The following is a 21287-nucleotide window of genomic DNA, read 5'->3' on the forward strand; positions in this document are numbered from 1 at the left end:
TTGTTGGTTTTCTTCAGTCTTGTATTTTCTTCGCTCTTGTTTCATTGGTCTCTTTTCTGTTCCTTCCGTTCTGAGCCCTTTTCTAAGAGTCTGTGCACTGCCTATTCCCACTCTTAGGAATGCCTCTCTCCTAGCTAATCCATTGGCTGACCTCACCTTAACAAGGTCTCCTTCTGAGAGTGGACTTCTCTGACGACTTTATCTAACGTAGCCCATCTCACCATGGCCTTTGCTGTCATTGTCATTGTTGTTGTTCTTAGGGGTCATCCGGTCAGTTCGGACTCACAGCAACCCTACGCCAGCCTCCAAAGGGTTGTGAGGTTAAGCCCTTGCTGCAGCCACTGCATCAGTCTTTTTCACTCACCCCCCGCTTTCCCATGATAAGCCTTTCTCCAAAGATTGGGCACTCCTGCCAACAGGTGAAGCAATCTCTCACCATCTTTTCTTCTAAGGAAGATTATTATCATAAGTCATTTTTTTTGTGTATTTACCCTTTTTCTTTTTTTAAAATCATTTTATTAGGGGCTCATACAAATCTTTGCACAATCCATACATACATCAATTGTGTCCAGCACATTCATACATATGTTGCCATCATCATTCTCAAAACACCTGCTTTCTACTTGAGCCCTTGGTATCAGCTCCTCATCTTTATCCCCTCCCTCCCTACTCCCCCCTCCCCCCTGAACCCTTGATAATTTATAAATTATTATTATTTTATCATATCTTACACCATCTGACGTCTCCCTCACCCACTTCTCCGCTGTCCATCCCCCAGGGAGGAGGGTATATGTAGACCTTGTTATCAGTTCCCCCTTTCTACCCCACCTTCTCTCCACCTTCCTGATATCGCCACTCTCACCATTGGTCCTGGGGGGTTCTTGCTCTCTCATTCTCCCACTAGAATATAGGCTCTATAAAGCCAGGGCCCATGTCTACCTATCGAAAGCTGTGTCCCCAGCATCTGACACAGTATCCGACACCTGCTTCATATTTGTGAACGGATAAGGGATTGAATGGATCAGCGGATGGGTGTGCAGTTATTTGTACTTTGCAGGAACAACATACTTCACCATACTCCTATTTTAATGCAGTTGTTGTTGATCGCCAGAGAATGGAGATGTTTGGAGCTTTGAGACACTGAGCTTTTTCCTTCTTCTCTGCCTGCACTCCCACCCCCTGCCCCACCAGAGCTCCCAGGACCTCATATGGAGAAATATTTTTGACCATGTTGAACTGTCTTGCGACTGGGACTCATGTTTATGACTAGTTTTAACAGGTCATCTCACACAGTGGACCTGGGATTGGTTAGCTCTCCAGTCCTGACCTACATGATTTGTCTCATGCATAGCGTATTCAGCCTTCTGTCAAGCGGTAAGGACCCAGACAAATATTTCTTCCTGGTTCCGCTGCAGCAGAGGAACTGATTTATATTATGGCAACCACTTTGTCATGCTCTGGTGGAGGGTCAGCCTCTGCTATCAAAACAGAGTCATTGGAAGGAAATGACAAGTACAGCGCCACTGCCAGCATGAACCGCAATTCTCACTCAACTCACGCTAACAGTTTAAAAGCCACTGTGAGATTTTATTCTTAAAAAATGTTAGTCTCAGCAATAAGATTTTCTAGTCTGTTCTTGTACCTAGATCCCTTGATAGCATAAAACCCCAAACCAAACTCACTGCTATTGATTTCACTTTAATGCATAATGACCTTATAGGACAGGGTAGAACTGCCCCCTTTGAGTTTCTTAGGCTGTAAATCTACCTGCAGAATAGCTGGCAGTTTCGAACTCATAACCTTGTGGTTACTAGCCCAACTCAGAACCCATTACATCACCAGGCTCCTCTTGACATACACAGATGGGAATTTTTTAAAGCAGTTGACTGAGATGTAGTAGGAAGTCACTTAAGCATAAAGATGATGATGATGATGATGATGATGATGACATACTTATACAAAGCACTTGCACACCTGCCACACTGCTGTCATCTGATTGCTCTCACTGCCCAGCCCACAACAACAAAAACTAACAACTACCACCAAGCCCACTGCCTTTGAGTCCATACAGACTCATAGCCACCCGATTGGAGAGGGAAGACCTGCCCCTGTGAGTTTCCAAACACTCTAACTGTTTGTGGGGGTAGAACACCCCGCCTTTCTACCGAGGCACTCCTTGCTGGTGGTTTTAAACTGCAGCCCTTGCTGATCACAGCCAAGCTCGTACCCACTACACCGCCAGGGTGGACTTCATCCCTCCTCTGGTGTTTCCACAGCGGTGGCGGCCTGTTGTACCCACTGAAGCCTGAATAGCGCTGGCCTCTTGCATAGTTGCCGATTTCTTTGGCCCACAGCTTGGAAACGCTTCAATAGTTCTTAGGACAAAGGAGGCCTCTCTGATTCAGCCAGTGCTCACTTGACAGTTACCCGGCTCTCCTTCCTCATTGATGTGCTCCCTCTTTTCTGTTGCCAATGTGTACGTCTTTCTACTTCATTACATTCACTTTCACAAGGGAACACAAACTAAAGCCTTATTACAGTCTAACTTACAATAATTCCTGACACAATATTGTAATGAATTTACCCTAACTTGCAAACCACTGATTATAGAAACAAACACCCCTAGATTGTAGGGGGTAAGGGCCTCCGAGGGAGAACTCTCGCCTTGCTTGTGAGAGACATGGAATGTGTTCCTGGTCAGGGCATCTCTTGCTCAGGTACTACCTACCTGCCCGTGGAGGCTTTCGTGGATTTTTAAAGTTTTAGGGTTCAGTGGAGCTTCTATCTACACTAAGACAACTGAGGACGAAAGGCCTGATGACCCTACTTCTTAAACTCAGCCAGTGAAAATGCTGCAGTTCCCGGTCGTCTGCTCCGCAAACAGTCCTGGTGCTGGTGCGGGACCTGGTCATGTTCTGTTCTGTGATGCAGGGGGCAGCGTTGAGTTGAGGACCAGCTCTCCCGCAGCCAACAGCACCACCCCTGGATTTCCTGCATATCTGCCTTTCTCCTCTGAACGGCTAAGACCTACTTTTTGTTACTGCTGAGACATTTTTATAACATTAAATTAATATGGAAAGATCCAGAATGTATTGCCACCTTAGTTAACATCCTTATAGTTTATTCCAGAACCTGAGTAATTTAAAACCACTCTAACATCAGCAGCCTTTAAAATATACTGTACGCATGGTTTGATTTATGTGTAGGATAGACAGTTTGTACATCTGCAGTTGGTAGACGAGCACCAGCTATTATTAATCTTTCTCGAAAGCATATAAATATATTTGTGTCTGCCATATATTAGCTATTTGAATCGGGGCTGACATTTCATCATCCCTCCTATGTGGTGGGTGTGTAATGAGATGGTTTGATGAAGAACAAAAACAGCAGCTACCTACATTGAGAAAATAAATGGCCATTTCACTGTTCTCTTTAATGAATCTCATTTCTGTCATAACTCCAGTAAGCAGATTGATAAACTCATTAAGCCCACACCGTTGGTGATTCTCAAGAATTCATAGCTCAAGGAGGAGGCTCCCTATGCCATTTGGACAGAAGATCTTTTCTGCTGCAGGGCAGAACTAGCTCTTGGTGGAATCCATTTCAATTCTTGATATCCTGAGCTTGCTTAAAAATTATTTATTTTTAATAGTGTATTGGCTTGTAATTCAAGTGTCATACATGTAATACTTCACTTGTATTAAGAGGAGTTGTACAGCCTCTATACAATCAATTTCAATTTCTTCTTCCTTGTACACATTGTTGTTAGCTCCACATTTCCCCCCAATCTCCCCCGCCATGCTTCTAGATCATTATTAATCCAGTTACTGTCTCTCTAGATACACCTGTTCTTGATATCAGATCCAGAAATCCATAGGAAACACAAGCGAGAACCAACAATGACAAAACAGGGAACAACCTCGATTGAGAGCAGGAAATATTAAAACTGAAACACCTTCAAAGGGGGTTCAAAGGATAAGGTGTTACATTTTGACCTGAACACATCTGTCATGGTTGACTGTACAGTGCTATCTGTCTTGATAGCATGATTGTTCACATTCTTGGACTATGATCAGAGGGGGGGGCGGGTCATTGGAGGATTAATCCATGTGGGGGACCCTGCAAGTGGGCTTGGGGCTTCCAGCGACATCCATAGCCTTCTGCCATCTGGGTGTTTGCAATTTAAGCTCTGATATCTTTCCCTCCTCTGGATTTGGGCTTTATTATTTTCATCCATTGGATCACACCGAGTGGTGTGCTTCTTCCATGGAGACTTAGTTGCCGCCTCACTTAGATAGCTGCTTGTTTTAAGGCAAGCCTCTGAGACCCTCAGAGCTGTTCTTTCTGGTCGTCGGGCACGATCTGATTTCTTCACCACATTTTACTGTAGCTCCCAAATCTTATCCTGAGCTCATTTATGACATTTGTTGTCAAGATCTGGTACATTTCATCTTTAGCATTTTTTTTTCTCATTTCCTTTTTTTTTAATCTAGAAGCCAAGCAGGAGTTAAAATATCATGTGTAAGTGTCAGGGAGTAGAACGGTCTCCAAGGTCCATCTGGCATTACCGGTGTGTCCATCCTCGAGGGCAGGCAGTCGGTAGCTTCGCTGATTTGTTTACAAGCCTCCTCTGTAAGCATCGCCTTGCCTGCTGTCCTGACACTCGGCAGTCATGGTGCTTTAAAAACAACACCTCCTGCCTTGCCTGGCTCCGGATCTCGCCAGTGTGTGCCCGCCCGTGCCTGCTTCTCCCTCTGCTGTCCAGTCAGGAGAGTGGTGTTTTTGCAAACCCAGCATTTGCCTTCGGGAAGCATTTTGTTTGACAATCATTCTAGTCTAGAGACTTCTCTGAGGTGTTTGAAAAATCAAGCTAGAAAATTATCATTGTTAAATACAGAGAGTTTTTGTTTTTGTACTTAGATCTATGACGATTGGTCACGCAAATATTCGCGTGGATGGGGACTTATATTCTATTCACCTTATAGCTTGTGCCCTCTATGTGAAATGTTTTTACACATTTGGCGCATTCACACAAATGAGTAAAGGCAACATTCTCTAAGAGGTAATTTTGCATTGGGTCAGAATACACTCTTTACAGAGAAGATCGTTATTGCCAAACAGCAGGCGGTTAAGTGGTGGCGCTTTAGCTTTTATCTATTTATTTTTTTAGTCAGAGAACCACATCCTGGACCTACAGAATCTTAACCACGGTGCATTGCGTCCATGCCCCCATACTTTTCTAAGTAGCTGCATAGGTGATTCTGATGTGTAAGCAGATTTCCAGCCAGTGTTGGGCTCCAGCCTCTGTGAGTTCTACTTTTACACTGTTGCACATAAGGTCCCAGGGGAAAAAGAGATTTATAAGACTAAGGAGAGAAATCCATCTCAATGTGGAAGAATGTTCTTCAAGAGCCGACTTTAGAAGCAGAAAGGAGCCCAGGTGGCACGCGCGGTCATCTAAGCACTGGACTGCTGCGAACAAGGTACCAAGGGCCAGCCTCTCTGAGGGGGGAACATGAGGCTGTGCAGTCCTCTAAAGATAAAAAGGCCAGTGGTTCAAACCCACCAGCCTCTCTGGGGGACAAGGATGAGGCTGTCTGGTCCTGTAAACATGTACAGCCTTGGACACCATGTGTAGCGTCTGTGAGGCTGCATCTCCTTGATGGCAGTAGGTGGGTTATCAGCAGTGGATGTTTTCATCTTTCCCTCCGTTCATTTCAGCACACAAACCCTGCATTCTCTGACTTGGGGGGGCCGGGAGAGTAGGAGGTGCTCATTTGGAGGACAGTCTCCCGGTTGTGTGGCTGATCACAACAGTCCCGGAAGCGCTGCAGTTTGTGCAGATTGTGCACTGAATGCACTGAGGGTTGCAGTCTGGTTGTAAAGTACGGGGACATGACAGTCCCTAAGGGGAAGGCTCTCTTTGCCTGCCCTGGGTCCCTCTTACTTCCCAGGAAGCCTGCCATATGGCAAGGTCTTCGTAAATAATAGCCTAAGAAATAAAACTCAATCCATCGGCCCCAATAGAAATGAGTCATATGGGTTCATGATCGTGCTTCATAATGTGGGAATGCTGATCAAGAGCTATGAACTCGACATAAAAACAAGTGGCGGTGACGATGGCAGTGATAATATATGCTACTGCCTTTCAATGTACAGTTCCCGTGTGCAGGGCCTGCGACCATGGTGCTGAGTGCTACACATACATGGACATACCTGTGTGTACACACAGTGAATGAAGCCTATTGTCACCCATTGTTGTGACCACACAGGAAATGCCACCACTCTGTGGAACAAGGGTGTTAACTGATGGCTCCCTTGCTGGAGGCATAAATGGAAAAGATTGTTTGCATTTTAGACCTTAAAATGCCATTGCTAAATTGGATTATTACAAAGCGAAGAGAACTTTTCTCATCTGGCTAGGACAGCACATATAGGACACTTTCCTGCACAAACCACTGGTAAGACAGAATACGCTCTTGCTTACTGTACCCGGCTTGGTTCTAAACATTTTGCATATTCTAGTTCTCCAGAACCCTCTGAGATAAGAGCACGATTGGGTCCATTTTAAAGAGAAGAAAGAAGAGGCACACAGATTTTATAATTTACCCTAAATTCCCATAACTGATTAGTGGCAAAGCTTGATTTCAAACCCAGGAAATCTGACCCCAGGGGCTGTGCTCTTAGCCGCTGTGCTACAGAGCCTGTTGGACAATAGACAAGATAGCACTCCAGTACCTTAGCTCTCGAGGACTGATTCTTGCGCATAAAGAATTGAATGAGGTCTGAAGTTCTTGGGAACATTGATGCTACTTAATTCTCATCAAATTTACCGATGACATTTAGTTCATTAAATTGTCATCGATCCAAATGAAGAATCTCATCAGCTAAGCACATCATTTACCATTAGCTTTTCTTGGTGTGTGTGTGTGTGTCCCTGAAATAATGCAGAACCATTCTAATTAGAGCCCCAGGGAGCTGGGCACTAAAGAGTTAAGCCCAGCTGCTCTCTTCTCCTTGCCCTCTGGTCACCGGCTGGACAATGAATGGCTGGACAATGAATGCAACATGTACCACCTAGGTGCCAGCATGTCTCCAGCTGAGCTCCAGGCCTCTGAGGGGAGGGTTGGGGTTGCTTCCAAAGCGATGTCCTAATAGTGATGGAGGCCTGTGTGTTCACATCAGCAAATCCTGTCAGCTTTATCAAGCTCTGACCAGGACGGGCCACATCCCATGTCTCGCATGGCCTCCGCCATCCATCACGGGGCACCTGGCCTCCCCATGGGTCTCGCGCCTTCCTGCAGTCCCTCTCTGCCAGGCGGCTGGAGTGATTGAAAGCAAATTGCATCGAGTCACTCCTCGTTTCATAAATGGCTTCTGATCACTCAGCGTAAACGCCCAAGTCCCATGACAAGGCCTAGCTAGTGCTTGCTGTCCTCTCTGCCCCTGTCTATCTACCTGTAGCTGGCCACCGTGTGGGTTCTCTCCTGCGCCCCCATCCGGCCTCAGCTGGAAAGCCCTCTGCCCAAGAAACCTGCTCCGGCCATTCCACATGAAGTAAGACAGTTCAGCACCCTGCCTTTCTACTCCACCTGTCCTGGTCCCTGCACTTGTGTGGACTTGTGAGCTCCGCAGGAGCAGAGATGGGCTCTCCTAATCCCCGCCACCTAACAGAGGGCCTGGTAGAGTGTGTGTATTATGAAATCATTTCTATTGAATGATAAAATGAACTCAGGCTGCCTTTTGTTTTCCTCAACGCTAATCCTCAAGAGGAGTCTCTGCATGGTGAAAATGGCTACGGTGTTTTTGTCTGCTCACCAAAAGTTGGAGTTCTGAGTTCACACAGGGCTGCCTCGGACGAAAGGCCTGGTGAGCGGCTTCCCCAATACCAAGTATTGAAAACCCCAGGAAGCACAGTTCTGCTCCACCTGTGGTTGCCGTGAGTCAGAAATGATGCGCAGGCAGCTGCACTGGTTTTTCTTAAGGAAACTCCCCGAGGTCAGCATTAGCAGGCTAACCGAGCAAACAGGTTGGTGATTGACAAGGTGGAAGCCACACAGCTCAAAAGAGACAGAGCCTGAGCCTACACGTAGGTCTTTTCACCTGCAGAGGTGGGGCTTTCTGTTCCAGGCTGCTGCATGTAGCAATCGGAGGCATTGCTCAGCATGTCAGTTGAGCCACATGTGACCAAATCAAGTTGTCCCCATTAAGCATGTTCTCCAATGCCCGGTAAGGTAAATTCCCAAGTGGCTCTTCAAATTTAAATGAACTCAACTAAAATAAAATGTAAAATTCTGATCCCCAGTTCAAGAGGAGGGTACACGTGAGGCGCTCAGTGCCTGCATAAAATAGCCCATCACCGCAGCAGTGGATGCTGATGGAAAGCTCTCGTAGGACTGTGACTACTTCCCCTCCGAACTAGATGTTGGATACCCTTTTCTCCTTTCTCTTTGAGTAGAAGAAAGATAGGAATTTGAAGGTAACCTTTATGGCTGATAGATTCCTTTTTAGGCAGATAATAATAGGCCCTTCCTATAGAGGACATTTTTCTATGAGTAGGCAGTGCTCTAAGCCCTTGTCACACACTAGCAGATGCTGCAGAGTCACAAGGAATTGGGAAGTTAAAAGACTTGTAAAGTGTGAGCACTTATTTGGGTCAATTTGCAGTCTCCCCGTGTTAAGAGGTATGATGGCTTCCAAGGTTCCTGGGTGGTGCCGTTATCACACTCATTTGCAAACCACAACTTGGGAGGTTCTAGCTCACTCGAGTGCCTCTGAAGAAATGGCTGGTGATCCACTTCAGAAAAAGCAGCCATTGAAAATGTGGAGCCCAGTGCTATTCTGGAACCCCCCCCCCCACACACACACACAGTGTCATCCTGAAGTGGCCACTTATCCTTCACCCTGGACTGACATCGTTTAGGGACTTAATTTAAATTATTTCATTAGTGTGCAGTACCTTTGAAACACAGGTGGTAAGAAGTTTTAAAGTATAACAAAATTTAATTTACATTCCAATGTGAAATATTTATAATCTGCTCTCTAATGAGCAGTAGTGTATAGGTTGGCAGAACTCTATCTTAAAAGTCTCCTGAGTATGCACATTTATCAGATTTGACATCTGCAATGATGAACCAACCTCCCTTCTGACCTGTGCTGCCTTGTTGTCTAATAATATTGGAGGCTGAGTTATCCTCTCTTCTGTTGGAAGTTGTTCCAGGTGAAATTAGCAGACTTCCTAGCACTTCCACAGTGCTACACAAAATGGCCTGTATTACTAATACAATGGAATTTTAAGTTGCTATTTTTTTTATTGCCATGGTTTAAAGTTATGAAGGATTTTACTTGAAAATTCATTGTAGGATGGTAGGTCACATCTCTCTGTGAGGTGAGTGACAGAAAGAAATGAGATAAATATAAAAATGGCTCTCTATTTGGGGCTTGTCTTTCATTACATAATACATAAAAATTACCCATCACTTTTAGTCCCTTATCAGATCTCGCTATGGATTTTTGGTCTTATCATTTTTAAGCCTAAGCAGACTTAAACTCCCTTTATTTATTTTAATCTTTAGCTTTTTACTTGATCAGAGAACTTGAGAGTTTTATTCTTAAGTTATATTCATGATAGTGCACTTAAAACTTTCTGCAAAACAATGTCTCCTTGTCTTTGAAGTTAAAATTAACATACCAAATAACTTGGTGTTGGACATTATCACAAATGTGCTTTATAAGGAATTCCCTTTAAAAAGTTATAATGTTCCCTCCACCTTTCTTGAAGAGTATATAGTATATTTATAGAGCCTGAAATTATACCACATTCCTACTTCCAGCTGTGTCTGTGAGGCCTTATGCCCCATATTGGAGGACAAACTCATTCATTAGCCCTAGGTGCCAAGCCTTGTCTGCTGCCGATGTGGTGCCATGGAGTTGATTTTCAGCTCATGGCAGCCCAGTGTAGTCATGTAGAACCGCCTCATCGTGCTTCCTAAACTGTCTGCAGCACAGAAGCCAGTCTTTTGCCACCGCAGCCTCTGGGCAAGTGTTAACCTTTCATTTAGCAGATAGGATAGGCCTTGGGCAGCCTGGCTGTTACCTCACCAAGGCTCCGTAGGCACTGCCTACATCGGGCAGAATCAAATGTAAGCAAACAGAGAAGGCTGCTCTTCAAGCATTTTTGCTGTTGTTGTTGTTAAGAGAGAAGAAGAAGGGCTGAAAAAAATGGATGAGCAAGGAGCTCTGAGCTCGCCAGGAGTCGGTAAGGAAATAACAAGCAGGTGATCTGAGCAGGTGTAAGCAGGATGGGGAGAGAGCTGCCTTAGATCAGGCAGCAAGATGGGAGCGACCACCAGGAAGAGAGCCGAAGCCCGAATGGAACAGTTTTCCAGGGAGAGGGAAGGGCGAGGCCAAAGGTCCTGAGAAAGAAACGGAAGGCAGGCCAGCAGGGCTAACGAACGTGTGGGGTCAGAGGAGGTGGGTGGCAGGGTTTCTAGCTGGAGACCCGCCATAGAGGGTCAGTTTCAGTGTGCTACCTCCATTCAAGGGGTCTTGAAAGACCAAGCTCTTGAGAAGAGTTTTCAGTAACCCCTTGGCATAGACCGGTATCTGGAGCAGAAAGTCCAAGGGAGCCAGAGTGGAAGCAGGGGCACTTTAGGGACTGTTGCCGCGATTTAAGCAAAGATGTTAGCCTCTTCCACCAGAGTGGTCACAGCGGAGGCGGGGAGGAGTTTTGGACTCTGACAGGTGGGCATCAGCAAACGTTTTCTGTGAAGGGCTGACAAATCGTTGAGGTTTCTGCAGCCATATGGTCTCTGTCACTGCAGCCCCACCCTGCTATTGTAGTAGATAACGGGTGAACAAATGGGTAGGCTGTGTTCCGAGAAAACTTCCTGTGGCTGGGCTAAGAAGGAAAACAAAAGGGAGGAGCCAAAAGTGACCCCTGGGGTTTGGGCCTGGGCAGTTGGGCAGGCAGGCATCGTTTGCTAAGATTTAGAACTTAGGATGTGAGAAGGCCAGACGTGGGCTCTGGACTGGAGTCCCTTAGAGACATTGATGGCAAACTGCCCACTTAGCAGTCAGGGAGAGCAGAGGCGTAGGTAGCTGTCTGGAGTCTGGGCAGGGGGTAGATATTTGCAGGTTATTATCGTATCAACCAATGTTTTACAAATTGTGGGCTGTGACCTATTACTGTGGCATGAAACCAACGCAGTAAAATTCAACCAATGTTATACTTGAATTAGAACGGAAAAACAGAGTCTGCTCAGGAAAGACAGATACTTCTTCATGAAATATATGTGCTCACCCATGTGTCCATAGGGTGTGTATACAGTGTCTTCACACTGTATTTCCCATGGCAGACCATGTTCACAAAAGTGTGCAAAACTCAAATGTTGATGGTGCTGAGAGCCACGGGGCAAATGAGCGCAATCGGGAAAGAGGAGAAACCTGGGTGGGCTGCCCGTGAGAAGAGGCAAAGCAGCAAGAGAATGTGGTGTTGCGGAACCCAGGAGAGGATAGCGTTTTAGATCCTTCTCAGACCAGTGCCACCAGGCAAACAGGACCTTGCCTGTGGCCCCGGCCGGCTCCACCCGAGCGCCGTCTGAGTGCTGCGGTTGCCGCCTGGAGTGGTGCGGGGAGGCTGTGAGAGGGGGACGTGGGATGAGGCTTCTTGGATGAGAGGGGTGCCAACACCGGAGAGGGCTTTGCTCTGTTTCCAGTTTGGTGTCCTGCAGCATCCTCTGTGCTGAGAGGACTGACTCCCAAAAGACAGAGAAACTCCCAAAGGACAGAGGAGCGAAGTCTCCCAGAAGGCAAGAGGAGATAGGCTCAGGGGCTGGCCTTTGGGTCCGTCAATAGAAAATACGCAGAAAATGGGAATGGTTTGCAGAAGGCCTCCTTCCTCCTGAAAGCAAACCATGAACATTTCAATACATTTGAGGTTTGTAGTTGGTAACATCAATTGAGGTTATGCTGCGGGGTGTTATGTTTTTGTTTTCCGTTGAAGTTCTCAGTTCTAAGACTCTTTGCGAGGATATCTATGATGGGCTTCTTGCCCCTTGACTCAATCCTGGTCCTAACGAAGCGTTGAGGTCATTCTGTGTGCACGGTTCTAGGGTAAGGAGAGAGGGAATAGTGTGGAGACTGGTTGGAGAGGCCAGACTCCCCGGGAACCCCACTAGCAGTACACTGCACGCTGTACCTGGGCAACACATGTAGACCAGAGGCTGGTCAGGGAGGGTGCAGGGTGGCAAGAGACACCGAATGACTTGTCAGCCTCGCTACTGTGAACACAGGCGGGAAAATTCGCTGTAGACTCTGGTCAACTGTTGAGTGGCCTCTTTGGCCTCCGCCCACTAGATGCCAGTCATATGCCCTGATTGTGAAAACTCAAAATGTCTCTAGACATTACCACTGATCCCCAGGTGGAGGCGGGGGTGGGGGTGGGGGTAGGGGGCCAGCGGTACTTCCACTTTAGGCCCCTTGGACTAGAGCTACACTTTGAAATTCAGGAGAGCTGCAGGCTGGTGGGCCATGAGTAGTACCGAGCAGGCGCCACTCTGCTTGTGTTTTAGTAGTCTCTTTTAAAAAACATTGTGACAGGTGTATGCCTTTTGCTGGAGATGACATAGGCTGGCCACTTCTTTTACCTCACATCTGGCCTGGTGTCCCCAGCAGGGAGCCCTGAAGACAGCATGTGTGAAGGCACCAAGAGTGGACGGCGGTCAAGTCGACTCCAGCTTCGAGCCGCCCTGCAAAGGGCATCGGGTGTCTGGTCCATGTTTACGGGAGCAGGCAGCTCCGTCTTGCTCACGAGGGGTTGGGTCATTGGTGGGTTTGAACCGCCGCCTTGTGGCCGGCAGTTCAGTCCGTGCTTACCAGACAGCAGTGATAGAACGCACTGACGCTCATCGACTGCTGTCGGCTCCTTTCCTTTGCACTTCTTTTCAGCATCGGGCTGCTTTTCCTTGTTGTAGGTTTAATTTCATTATTTAGAAATCGGTGTGTGTGTGGGGTGGCTTCTTGGAAAAATTTCATGATCTTTTACCTTTATTTTGCAGCACCTTTTGAAAGCTCCTTCGTATATACATATACGAATCTATATCTACGTCCACACACACATATATATACTTATTTTAAAGGAAAATTTTATCTGGAGTCATTTTTCTGTCAACCCTGCGGGTTTGTTGTCTACCCGTCCTGTGGTTCTGTATGAACATTAATTTATTACCCACCTCTCGTTTGCATGGTATCTCCCATATGAAAGCTCTCTGCGGTGGGGAATATTATCACAAAAAGGCTTCCAGTTTCACATTTTACTCCACCGACTTTCTATTTACTGGAAGAGATTCTTTCCTACTCTCGATTCTGAATGTTGTTTGGGTTTGGTTTTTTCCTTCAGTTCTGAAGTGTTGCTGAACAGTTTCATAACTGCTGTCTGAGGCCGAGAGAGAGCCCTGTCTGGTATTTTCCCACCTTCCTTCCTTTCTCCAAAACGAACTCACACGCACTTTCTCCCCATCTGAGTAAAGTATTTGTCACAGTGTGAGGGACTGCCTGCGTATTGTCTGCAGATTTAAAGGCATTCACCAATTTCGGCTTGACCAGCACCCCTCTGTTTGAGTTCCTGCTTAGCTCTTAACCAGGTCCCCCGTTTTTTAACGTGATGTTTTTTATTTATTTTTCATTCTGAAATCTTATTGGTAGAGGCTTTAACATCTTCAAAAATAGCTTGAGGTCTTTTTGTAGGATTATGTTTCCACTAGCAACGTGGAATACACTGTGCCAAGTTGTTACCTGGGTTTATTTCAAACTCTTTCTTTAATAGTCTTGTGTTTTTAATGTTCTCAAGATTTTATCCCCCCCACCATCTGTAATAAGTCCTATTCAATCATTCATTCATTCAATAAACAGCAGTACGGTGCTAATCTCTCATTATAGATGAATGGCTTGCAAATAAACACCTAGACTACAGTGAGATTAATTGCATCCTACCTACTTCTTCCTGCTTAATTCTTTTCTCAGAAGCCTCATTTAATGTGTTTCCTTTGCCACAAACAGTTTTAACATTCTATTTCCACGATTTTAATATTAGAGGCAAAGTTGCTCATAGACGAACAGTCACAAAACCTAGGAAGCTGAAACGTGGAGCCATTAACAGACTTCATTGGTACATTTATAGTTAGCTGTGATCCAGTGGGCCTCCAACCCATGGAGATCCAATGGCCAGTGGACCAAACACTACCTATTCGTAAGCCATCCCCAAGACAACGCCACCAGACCAGTATGAGTTACAAGTGTTCTGTTTGCCGAGTAGATTAGTAGGTCCTTCTAGTCTGTCTTAGCCTGCAAGCGCCGCTAAAACCTGTGTGGTGCTATAGCGTCACAGAAGGCTAGTAACAGATGCCTGGGGGCTGCATGTGAGGTTCCTTGGGGTCTCTCCTGCATGGAAGAAACGAATCACCCCACTGAACTGCCAGTATCACCACCTTGAGTCCTTGCCACCCTTCAGGAGTAGAGCGAATCCCTTGATTTCCCTGGTGGCAACTCTTAGCTCCCCTCCCTTGGCACTTGAGGTTTATGAGACTTTTATTTTAGCAGTCCGTATGAAAACACATGTTAAAAATATAGATGTGTGTTTAAAAATGTTTCCTATAGTTAAGTACACATGATCTAGTCATTTTTAATTATTCGGAGGGGTCTGGAGTTAGGTCTGTGCTTTATTAGACAATTTTGCTCTTTTTACATTTAAAAATGTGTATGTTCTTTGTAGTCACTTTTGGCTTAGATACTGTTTGCAAATGCAAGTGATTGCATTTAAAACCACAGTGCAAGCCATGAATTAATAGGATTCTAGATTTGTGTTGTTTGTGAAGCCTGGGCACCTTTCACTTCTGGTGATTGAAGGAAGTAAAAAAGTTGTTTTCTTTACTCAGCACAAGGTTTCTCAATCTTAGCACTGTGCACATTGCACACTAGCTATTGCTGGGCGGCACGGGAGCCCTGGGAGGGATGTGTTGCACTGGAAACATTAAGATCCGCAGCTCGAAACTGCTAGCCACTCCGTGGGAGAAAGATGAGGCTTTCTAGTCCCCTAAAGAGTTTAAAAAAAAACTAAACTCAATGCCATCGAGCCAATGCTGACCCATAGTGACCCCCTGTGTGTTTCACATGAATCACAGCCCAACGTGTAACCACGGTCTCAGAACCCCACAGGAGCCGTCGACTGCCGCCCTGTAAGCTGAACATGAGTCGGCATCCACTTGTGGGCAGCAAATGCTTTGTTGCTGGGGAACTGTCCTTTGCCTTGTAAGACATTTCTCAGAATCCCAGGCCTCTGCCCGCAAGGTGCAAGAGCACCCTTTGCCCTCCTCACCCCCCATTTGTGACACGCTATAATCTCTTCAGGCACAACCTGATGTCGTCTAGGGAACAGAATCCCTCCCTGATTGGGAACTAGTGCTTTACCCCCTTGAGCACACAGGTTGTGTTTGTTTATTAGAAATGCTGTGTCCTGTTAGAATTGTTGTTTCTAATGAGCACATGCGGTCCACTTGTAGACTGTTGTTGTGATTGTGGTTGGATTTGAATGGAAGACATTTAGTATTTATGATAGTTCTCCATTTCTTTTTCGTTGTCTCTTCCTCATCTGCTCTGTAATAGATGTCACTACTTGAGCATCTCCTCTCTGTCTTAGGCTGGCGCAGTACAGTGTGGGGCTGTGTGAGACTGTCTCTCCGAGCCTCCCTCTTCTCCTCTGGAGTAGGAGCTGACCTCTGCACGGTAGGGAGGGTGGAGTGTGAGTGAGGAGAGTGTGTTCAGTCTTAGCAGAGGGTTTCTTTTTCCGGCTGGATTTGCTGAAGGGAGAGGAGAAAGAGGGGATGGTGACAACGTGGGCCTCTTGCTTCCATTGCACTTGGTTGAACTGTCTGAAGTAGAGAAAGATAGAGCCACGTCCCCAAATCATGGCCACTGAGCCCATTTCCACTCAAGAGAAAGGAGAAGACAAAAAAAGAGAGCTCCTCAAAAGACAAGGTGGCAAGACATGGTCCTGTCAAATCTGTGATGATGATGATTTTGTTCAGTTAACAGAGAAAGGAGAAATACCAGGACAGGATGGTGTTTCATGAACTGGAATCTGCCCAGCCTTATTAACACACACACCACCACCACCAATGTGAAGGACTCTCCTTCATAAAGTAAACCTTTCCTTTTGTGTGTGTGCTAAAATATCCTCTTGCTTATAAAAAGATTTTTTTTCCCCCAGTCTCCAAAGACTTTATTGTATTGGTCAGTGTGCTTTGGAAGGAGACAGGACACCAATCCTACTGCTTCCAACCTCAGAAGAAGAGCTGTACACAGGACAGGCACAGTGCCAAAGGGCCCACGGAGATGGGACTGCTTTGTCCACCTCTTACTCGTAGATCCAGTCATAGCAACAAGACTTGTAGTCCACCAGTTCCTCCGGCTGAAACCAGAGGCTGATTTCTTTCTCGGCGCTCTTGACCGAATCACTGCCGTGAATGATGTTCCTGCCAACTTGAACACAGAAGTCCCCTTGGATGGTGCCTGGCTTAGAATCCGCTGGGTTTGTCTCTCCCAGCATCACCCGGCCCGTCTTCACCACATTCAGCCCCTCCCAGACCATGGCCACAATGGGTCCCGAGTTCATGCCCTTCACCAGCCCTGGGAAGAAGGGGCGGTCTTTCAAGTCAACGTAGTGCTGCTTCAGGTGTTCCTCGGAGGCCGGAACGAGCTTCATGGCCACCAGACGGAAGCCCTTCTGCTCAAAGCGTTTGATGATGTCGCCCACCAGGCCGCGCTGCACGCCGACCGGCTTGATGGCGAGGAAGGTGCGCTCGCTGTTGGCCATGGTGCGAGTCCGGAGGCGGGGAGCGGGCGGCCGGGTCAGCGGAGCTCTAAAAAGATTTTTAAAACAAAGACAGACCGCCTGTTGCCTTCCCATCTGTTTCAACCCATGCCGACCTCCGTGTGCCCCTGCTTGTCATGTCCTCACCTTGCAAGCCGAGAGACTGGCACCCGGTCATCAGTGGTCCCCATCCGTTTTCGAGAATCGACGTGTTTGAGGCATCCAAAATCCAGATAGCCTTGCAGTGAAGAGAGGCCCATGGAGGGTGGGGAGGAACAGGAACAGCAAGAGGGAACACTGAATTGCTGAGGATGTGGGGGTGTGGAGTCCAGGCCGTTGGGAGAGAAGGGAGCGCTCGTGTTTATGGCCATGTCTCCCATAGTCCCTTCAGTGAGGGAGAAGCCAGGATCAGCAGCATGGATAGGAATGGTTTGATCTGTCTCCCACGTGTTGCCTGTATACAATACAACCATCCTCTTGCCCTGTGTACATTACTGGACGTGTTAAATCCAAAAGCAAGAGAAAATTAAGTGAATGGCGTGCACCCATTAGACATGGCTAATGTCTTAAGTGCAAAAAGCAGCCTCCAACATTTTATCACCGTTTTTACCAATTCAATCCCCCTTTTTTTTTTTTTTTTATGTGCTTGTTTGCCTTGAGCTTGACGTCTGTGTTGACTCTAAGCCCGATTGGGGCCTTTCTGATTTATGGAGAGAAATACAGCAGGAAACTGCTGAAATCAGTACAAGAGGATGCCCAAAGGATCATGGGAGAAACTTGTGGAGTCTCTTCCTCACTGTACATGCTTACTGGGTCAGCATGTACCTCATTTCCAGTGTTTTTTGTTTTGTGATTCTTGTTACTTGCTCTCTCCTGCCATCAAAACAATGTACTCCTTCAAGACAGTGCTTATTAGACATTTTGTCCTGGGCTAAAACATTGCAGTAATAACCCTCCCTAGACCTTGGCCCTTTCCTCCTGCCCCATCAATGTATTTGACCTAAAAGGAGGTAGATTTATCTTTGCAATTTGTCCTTTTGGGGGTGGTGTGGTGTGAGTGAAACTGATTTCTGCACTCTTGCCTTTAAGTAGATCCAACTGGCGAAATGCTTATTGACCACGTGAAATCTAAGCGTTGAACACAGAGTAACTCTCAGTGTGCCTCTTGCTGTATCGGGCAGCAATTCATTAGAAATTGATAGAGCCCCGGAAACAGGTTTCTTTCCTCTGTCATTCACATAAGCACTTAGAGACCAGTTTCAGATATTGTTTCAGCAAAAGGATTTTGAAGACATTTAATATCTCCATGGGGGCTGCACAGGGCCGTTCATCACATGGCCTTTGCTCTTTGGAAAACCACCCCCTCGGTAAGTGGCTCTGTGGGCCTGACTTCCAGACACAGTGACTAATGCAGCACTGCGTGCTCCACCGTCGGACTGCCCGGTCGCTGTTCACCACGACCCGCGTGCACTTCCTCAGGCCAAGATGATTTCCAAAATTTGAGATTGGAGTCAAGTTTGATATGGGGTCAGGGGTGGCCTCCATGGTCATTAAGCAGTTCAACAATAAAAGTTAATTGAAATAACCAAGTACTATTCACCCTTAACGGAGCAAGCAGGAAGGTCCCGCATCCTATTTTGGAGGGAGGGAAAAGGGTACATTGGCACAGGAATGCAATTGTCCCAGTAATACAACCGTCAAAGCAGCTCTAGAGATTCATTGATTTGCCAGAAGAAAATTACCTGAAATCATTTTTACTTCATGGTTTGCTTTTGGGGAGAAGGGATGACCCAGGGCGCCTGTTCACTCAGTGTTACTCTGATCATTAACGGGTAGAAGGAAAGGCAGGAGACTGTCCTTAACTGGAGTATTTTGGAACTGCTCAGTCCCCCCGAGAGCACATTCACTTGCTGGGGCTGAGAGCCTGCAGGGGCGTCGGTTTCTGGGCATGCGCTCCGTTCCTCCCTAGACAAGAGCCCATCCGTTGTGATGGAAATCAGAAACACAAGGTGGCACAGCGGAACCTTGTTCCTGCGCCGCAGCTGAGAGAGGCAGCTGTGAGCTCAGCTGAGCCTGGCAGCCCCCCAATCAATCAAGGAGCAGACCAAGGATCAAGAGCTGTTCAATAATCACTGCGGAGATGATGGTGGTCAAAGGAAGGCCAGACAGCCCCTCCCCTTTGCTTCATCAGCTCTCTCTGCAGAGCTCAAGTAATAAAGTCCCTTCTGCCCAGTCACACGTTTGCACCTGATGTTTATGGAACCGGGGGTCAGAAACTGTCCTGGGGTTGGGTCTCAGAGAAGGAGGCACCCAACAAGTAATGGAGTCAGGGAATTTTAGAGAGCGCGGTGTGGGGAGTGTAGAAACAAACGGAGCAGTGTGAATCCGGTGTGGCAAAAGGGGCACTTCCGATCTGTTTGTCAGGGAAGGCTTCCTGGGAGAAGTCACGTTGGAGGGAAGCCCCGAGAGCTGCAAAGTAGCCGGCCACTGCTAGGCCCAGGCAGAGGGAGAGGTCAGCCCAAATGCCCAGAGGAGTAAAGGGAACAGTTGTTCAGAACCAGACCATAGCAGCCTGGCTGGGTGCATAGACGAGGAGCAGAGGAATGAAGAAATGAGATTCGAGTTAGGCAGCACCAGCGCGAGGATGGCTTTTTGGCACACAGGAAAGAATTGGGATGTCATTGACATTGTGTTGGGAAGCCACTGACACAGGCAGACAGGTGACTCGGGAGCCGGATTTGGATGCTGATGGTCTCTGGGAGGACAGCGGGTTGATTAACGTGGGGAGGAGGAAGGCTGGAGGCTCGATATAAGGCCTCTCTGTCATCACGACATGAGATGGCAGTGGCAGTGGCAATGGAAAGGCACAGATGGATTCAGGACAGGTGTGGGGAGTCAGGTAGTAGGAAAGAAAAACCTCCCCAAAGTCCCTAGGTTTCAAGGGTTTGATGTCCCATACGATAACATTCAGAAGAGTTACCTGGTGCTTGCTCTTGGTCCTGTGTCTAAAAGTAAGCAGGTAGGATAATAATCAGCTTCAACGCAATAATCTTGAAGAAAACAGTCCTAAAAAGCATATAATTTTTAACCTTAGATGCTTTTCAGCATGCATCGTAGTAATAGATTTTCTTTCGGACATGTGACCTTAAAGTAAGGGGCTCACACCACATCCAGTTTTTGGAACCTAAAAAAAGAATCCTTATCCCATTTTTTTTAACTTCATATGTTCCGTTAGAATATACACCTTTTACTCTATAGGAACTGGCTTAGCACTTCTCCGTAACCCAGCCTGCCTCCTGCCCAGAGGAGACTCCCAGAGCTGTCGCTGGAGGAGTGGGTCCGCAGCACTGCAAAACAATTCAGATGTCAAGTGCAGGTGGTAAGAAAATCTCGGTTGGCAGTGAGGATGGTGAAGCATTTTTAGACTGAGGTAGGACTGTGTCTCTAAACACCAGAATTACAAATGTTTTCCTGGAACCTCAGGAGAAACTGGCTTAATTCCATGCTCTTAAAAAAGGAGGTCTTGCTTAGACTATTCCCTGGAGGGGGGAAAAAATTGATCTCGTGGTACATCATGACAAATCAGTCGTCTTTTTTAAGTGGGCGGCTCTTTTTCTCCCTCATACCTCCTCTCCCCTGCCCCCCCCTCCCGCCCCCACACACAATGAAGAGAGAGAACAAAACGCACTCAACTTCTGACATCCTCTATCTTTACCCCCAATTAAAAGAAGAATATGTTTAGGTGTGTATGTGTACGTGTTTTGGTATTTTGGGTGTTTTGTTTTTCACATAGTGTCAGGATGTACCTGCAAGTTAGAGAAAGCTTAACTCTCTTTTGAAAAGACACTCTCTGGGGCTTGACCGCCTGCCAACCGGTTAGTCGTTCAACTTTCAGGACTTGCTTCATTGCTACCAAGCCCCACTCTTCCAGTTATACAATGGGGGCTTCAAAATATTTTTTTTGGCGGGGGGGATGGAAATGTCCCAGGAACTTCATTGAAGCCCCTTTGTATGTTTTGACATATGTAGCCTTGGATAGTTACAGATTTAGGTAGTGGGACATGAAGTAACACCTCAGGCACATGTTAGTCAATCGTGACTGCCTGGCCTCCTGTGCTATGTGTAATAAGGAAACCCCATGTGTAAAGTCACAACGGAGCCATGGGCCCAAGTGACTGGAGACCCGGGGCCTATTAGTGTGGAGGTCCATGCACTTGTGAAGCGATGTCCAAATATTGTGGGAATGAATTTTTTAAAAATCATTTTATTGGGGGCTCGTACAACTCTTATCACAATCCATACATCCATCCATTGTGTCAAGCACCTTTGTACATTTGTTGCCATCATCATTCTCAAAACATTTGCTTTCTGCTTGAGCCCTTGGTATCAGCTCATTTTTTCCTCTCCCTCCCTACACCCC

General features: G+C 46.7%; 2 protein-coding genes across 18 annotated transcripts in view; one reads left to right on the forward strand and one right to left on the reverse strand.

Moving 5' to 3' along the window:
- MAGI1 (membrane associated guanylate kinase, WW and PDZ domain containing 1) overlaps positions 1-21287 on the forward strand; it is a 758591-nt gene that overhangs the window by 681495 nt on the left and 55809 nt on the right. The gene's annotated exons all lie outside the window — the stretch shown is intronic.
- On the reverse strand, positions 16262-16870 carry LOC101641821 (nucleoside diphosphate kinase B-like). The gene has a single exon (XM_045289937.1). The coding sequence runs from the start codon at positions 16868-16870 to the stop codon at positions 16412-16414; it is 459 nt and encodes a 152-aa protein (XP_045145872.1). The 3' UTR covers positions 16262-16411.

The sequence above is a fragment of the Echinops telfairi genome, unplaced genomic scaffold, assembly GCF_000313985.2.
Source record: "Echinops telfairi isolate 266 unplaced genomic scaffold, ASM31398v2 ScPeMD7_31;HRSCAF=116, whole genome shotgun sequence".
NCBI classification, from domain to species: Eukaryota; Metazoa; Chordata; class Mammalia; order Afrosoricida; family Tenrecidae; genus Echinops; species Echinops telfairi.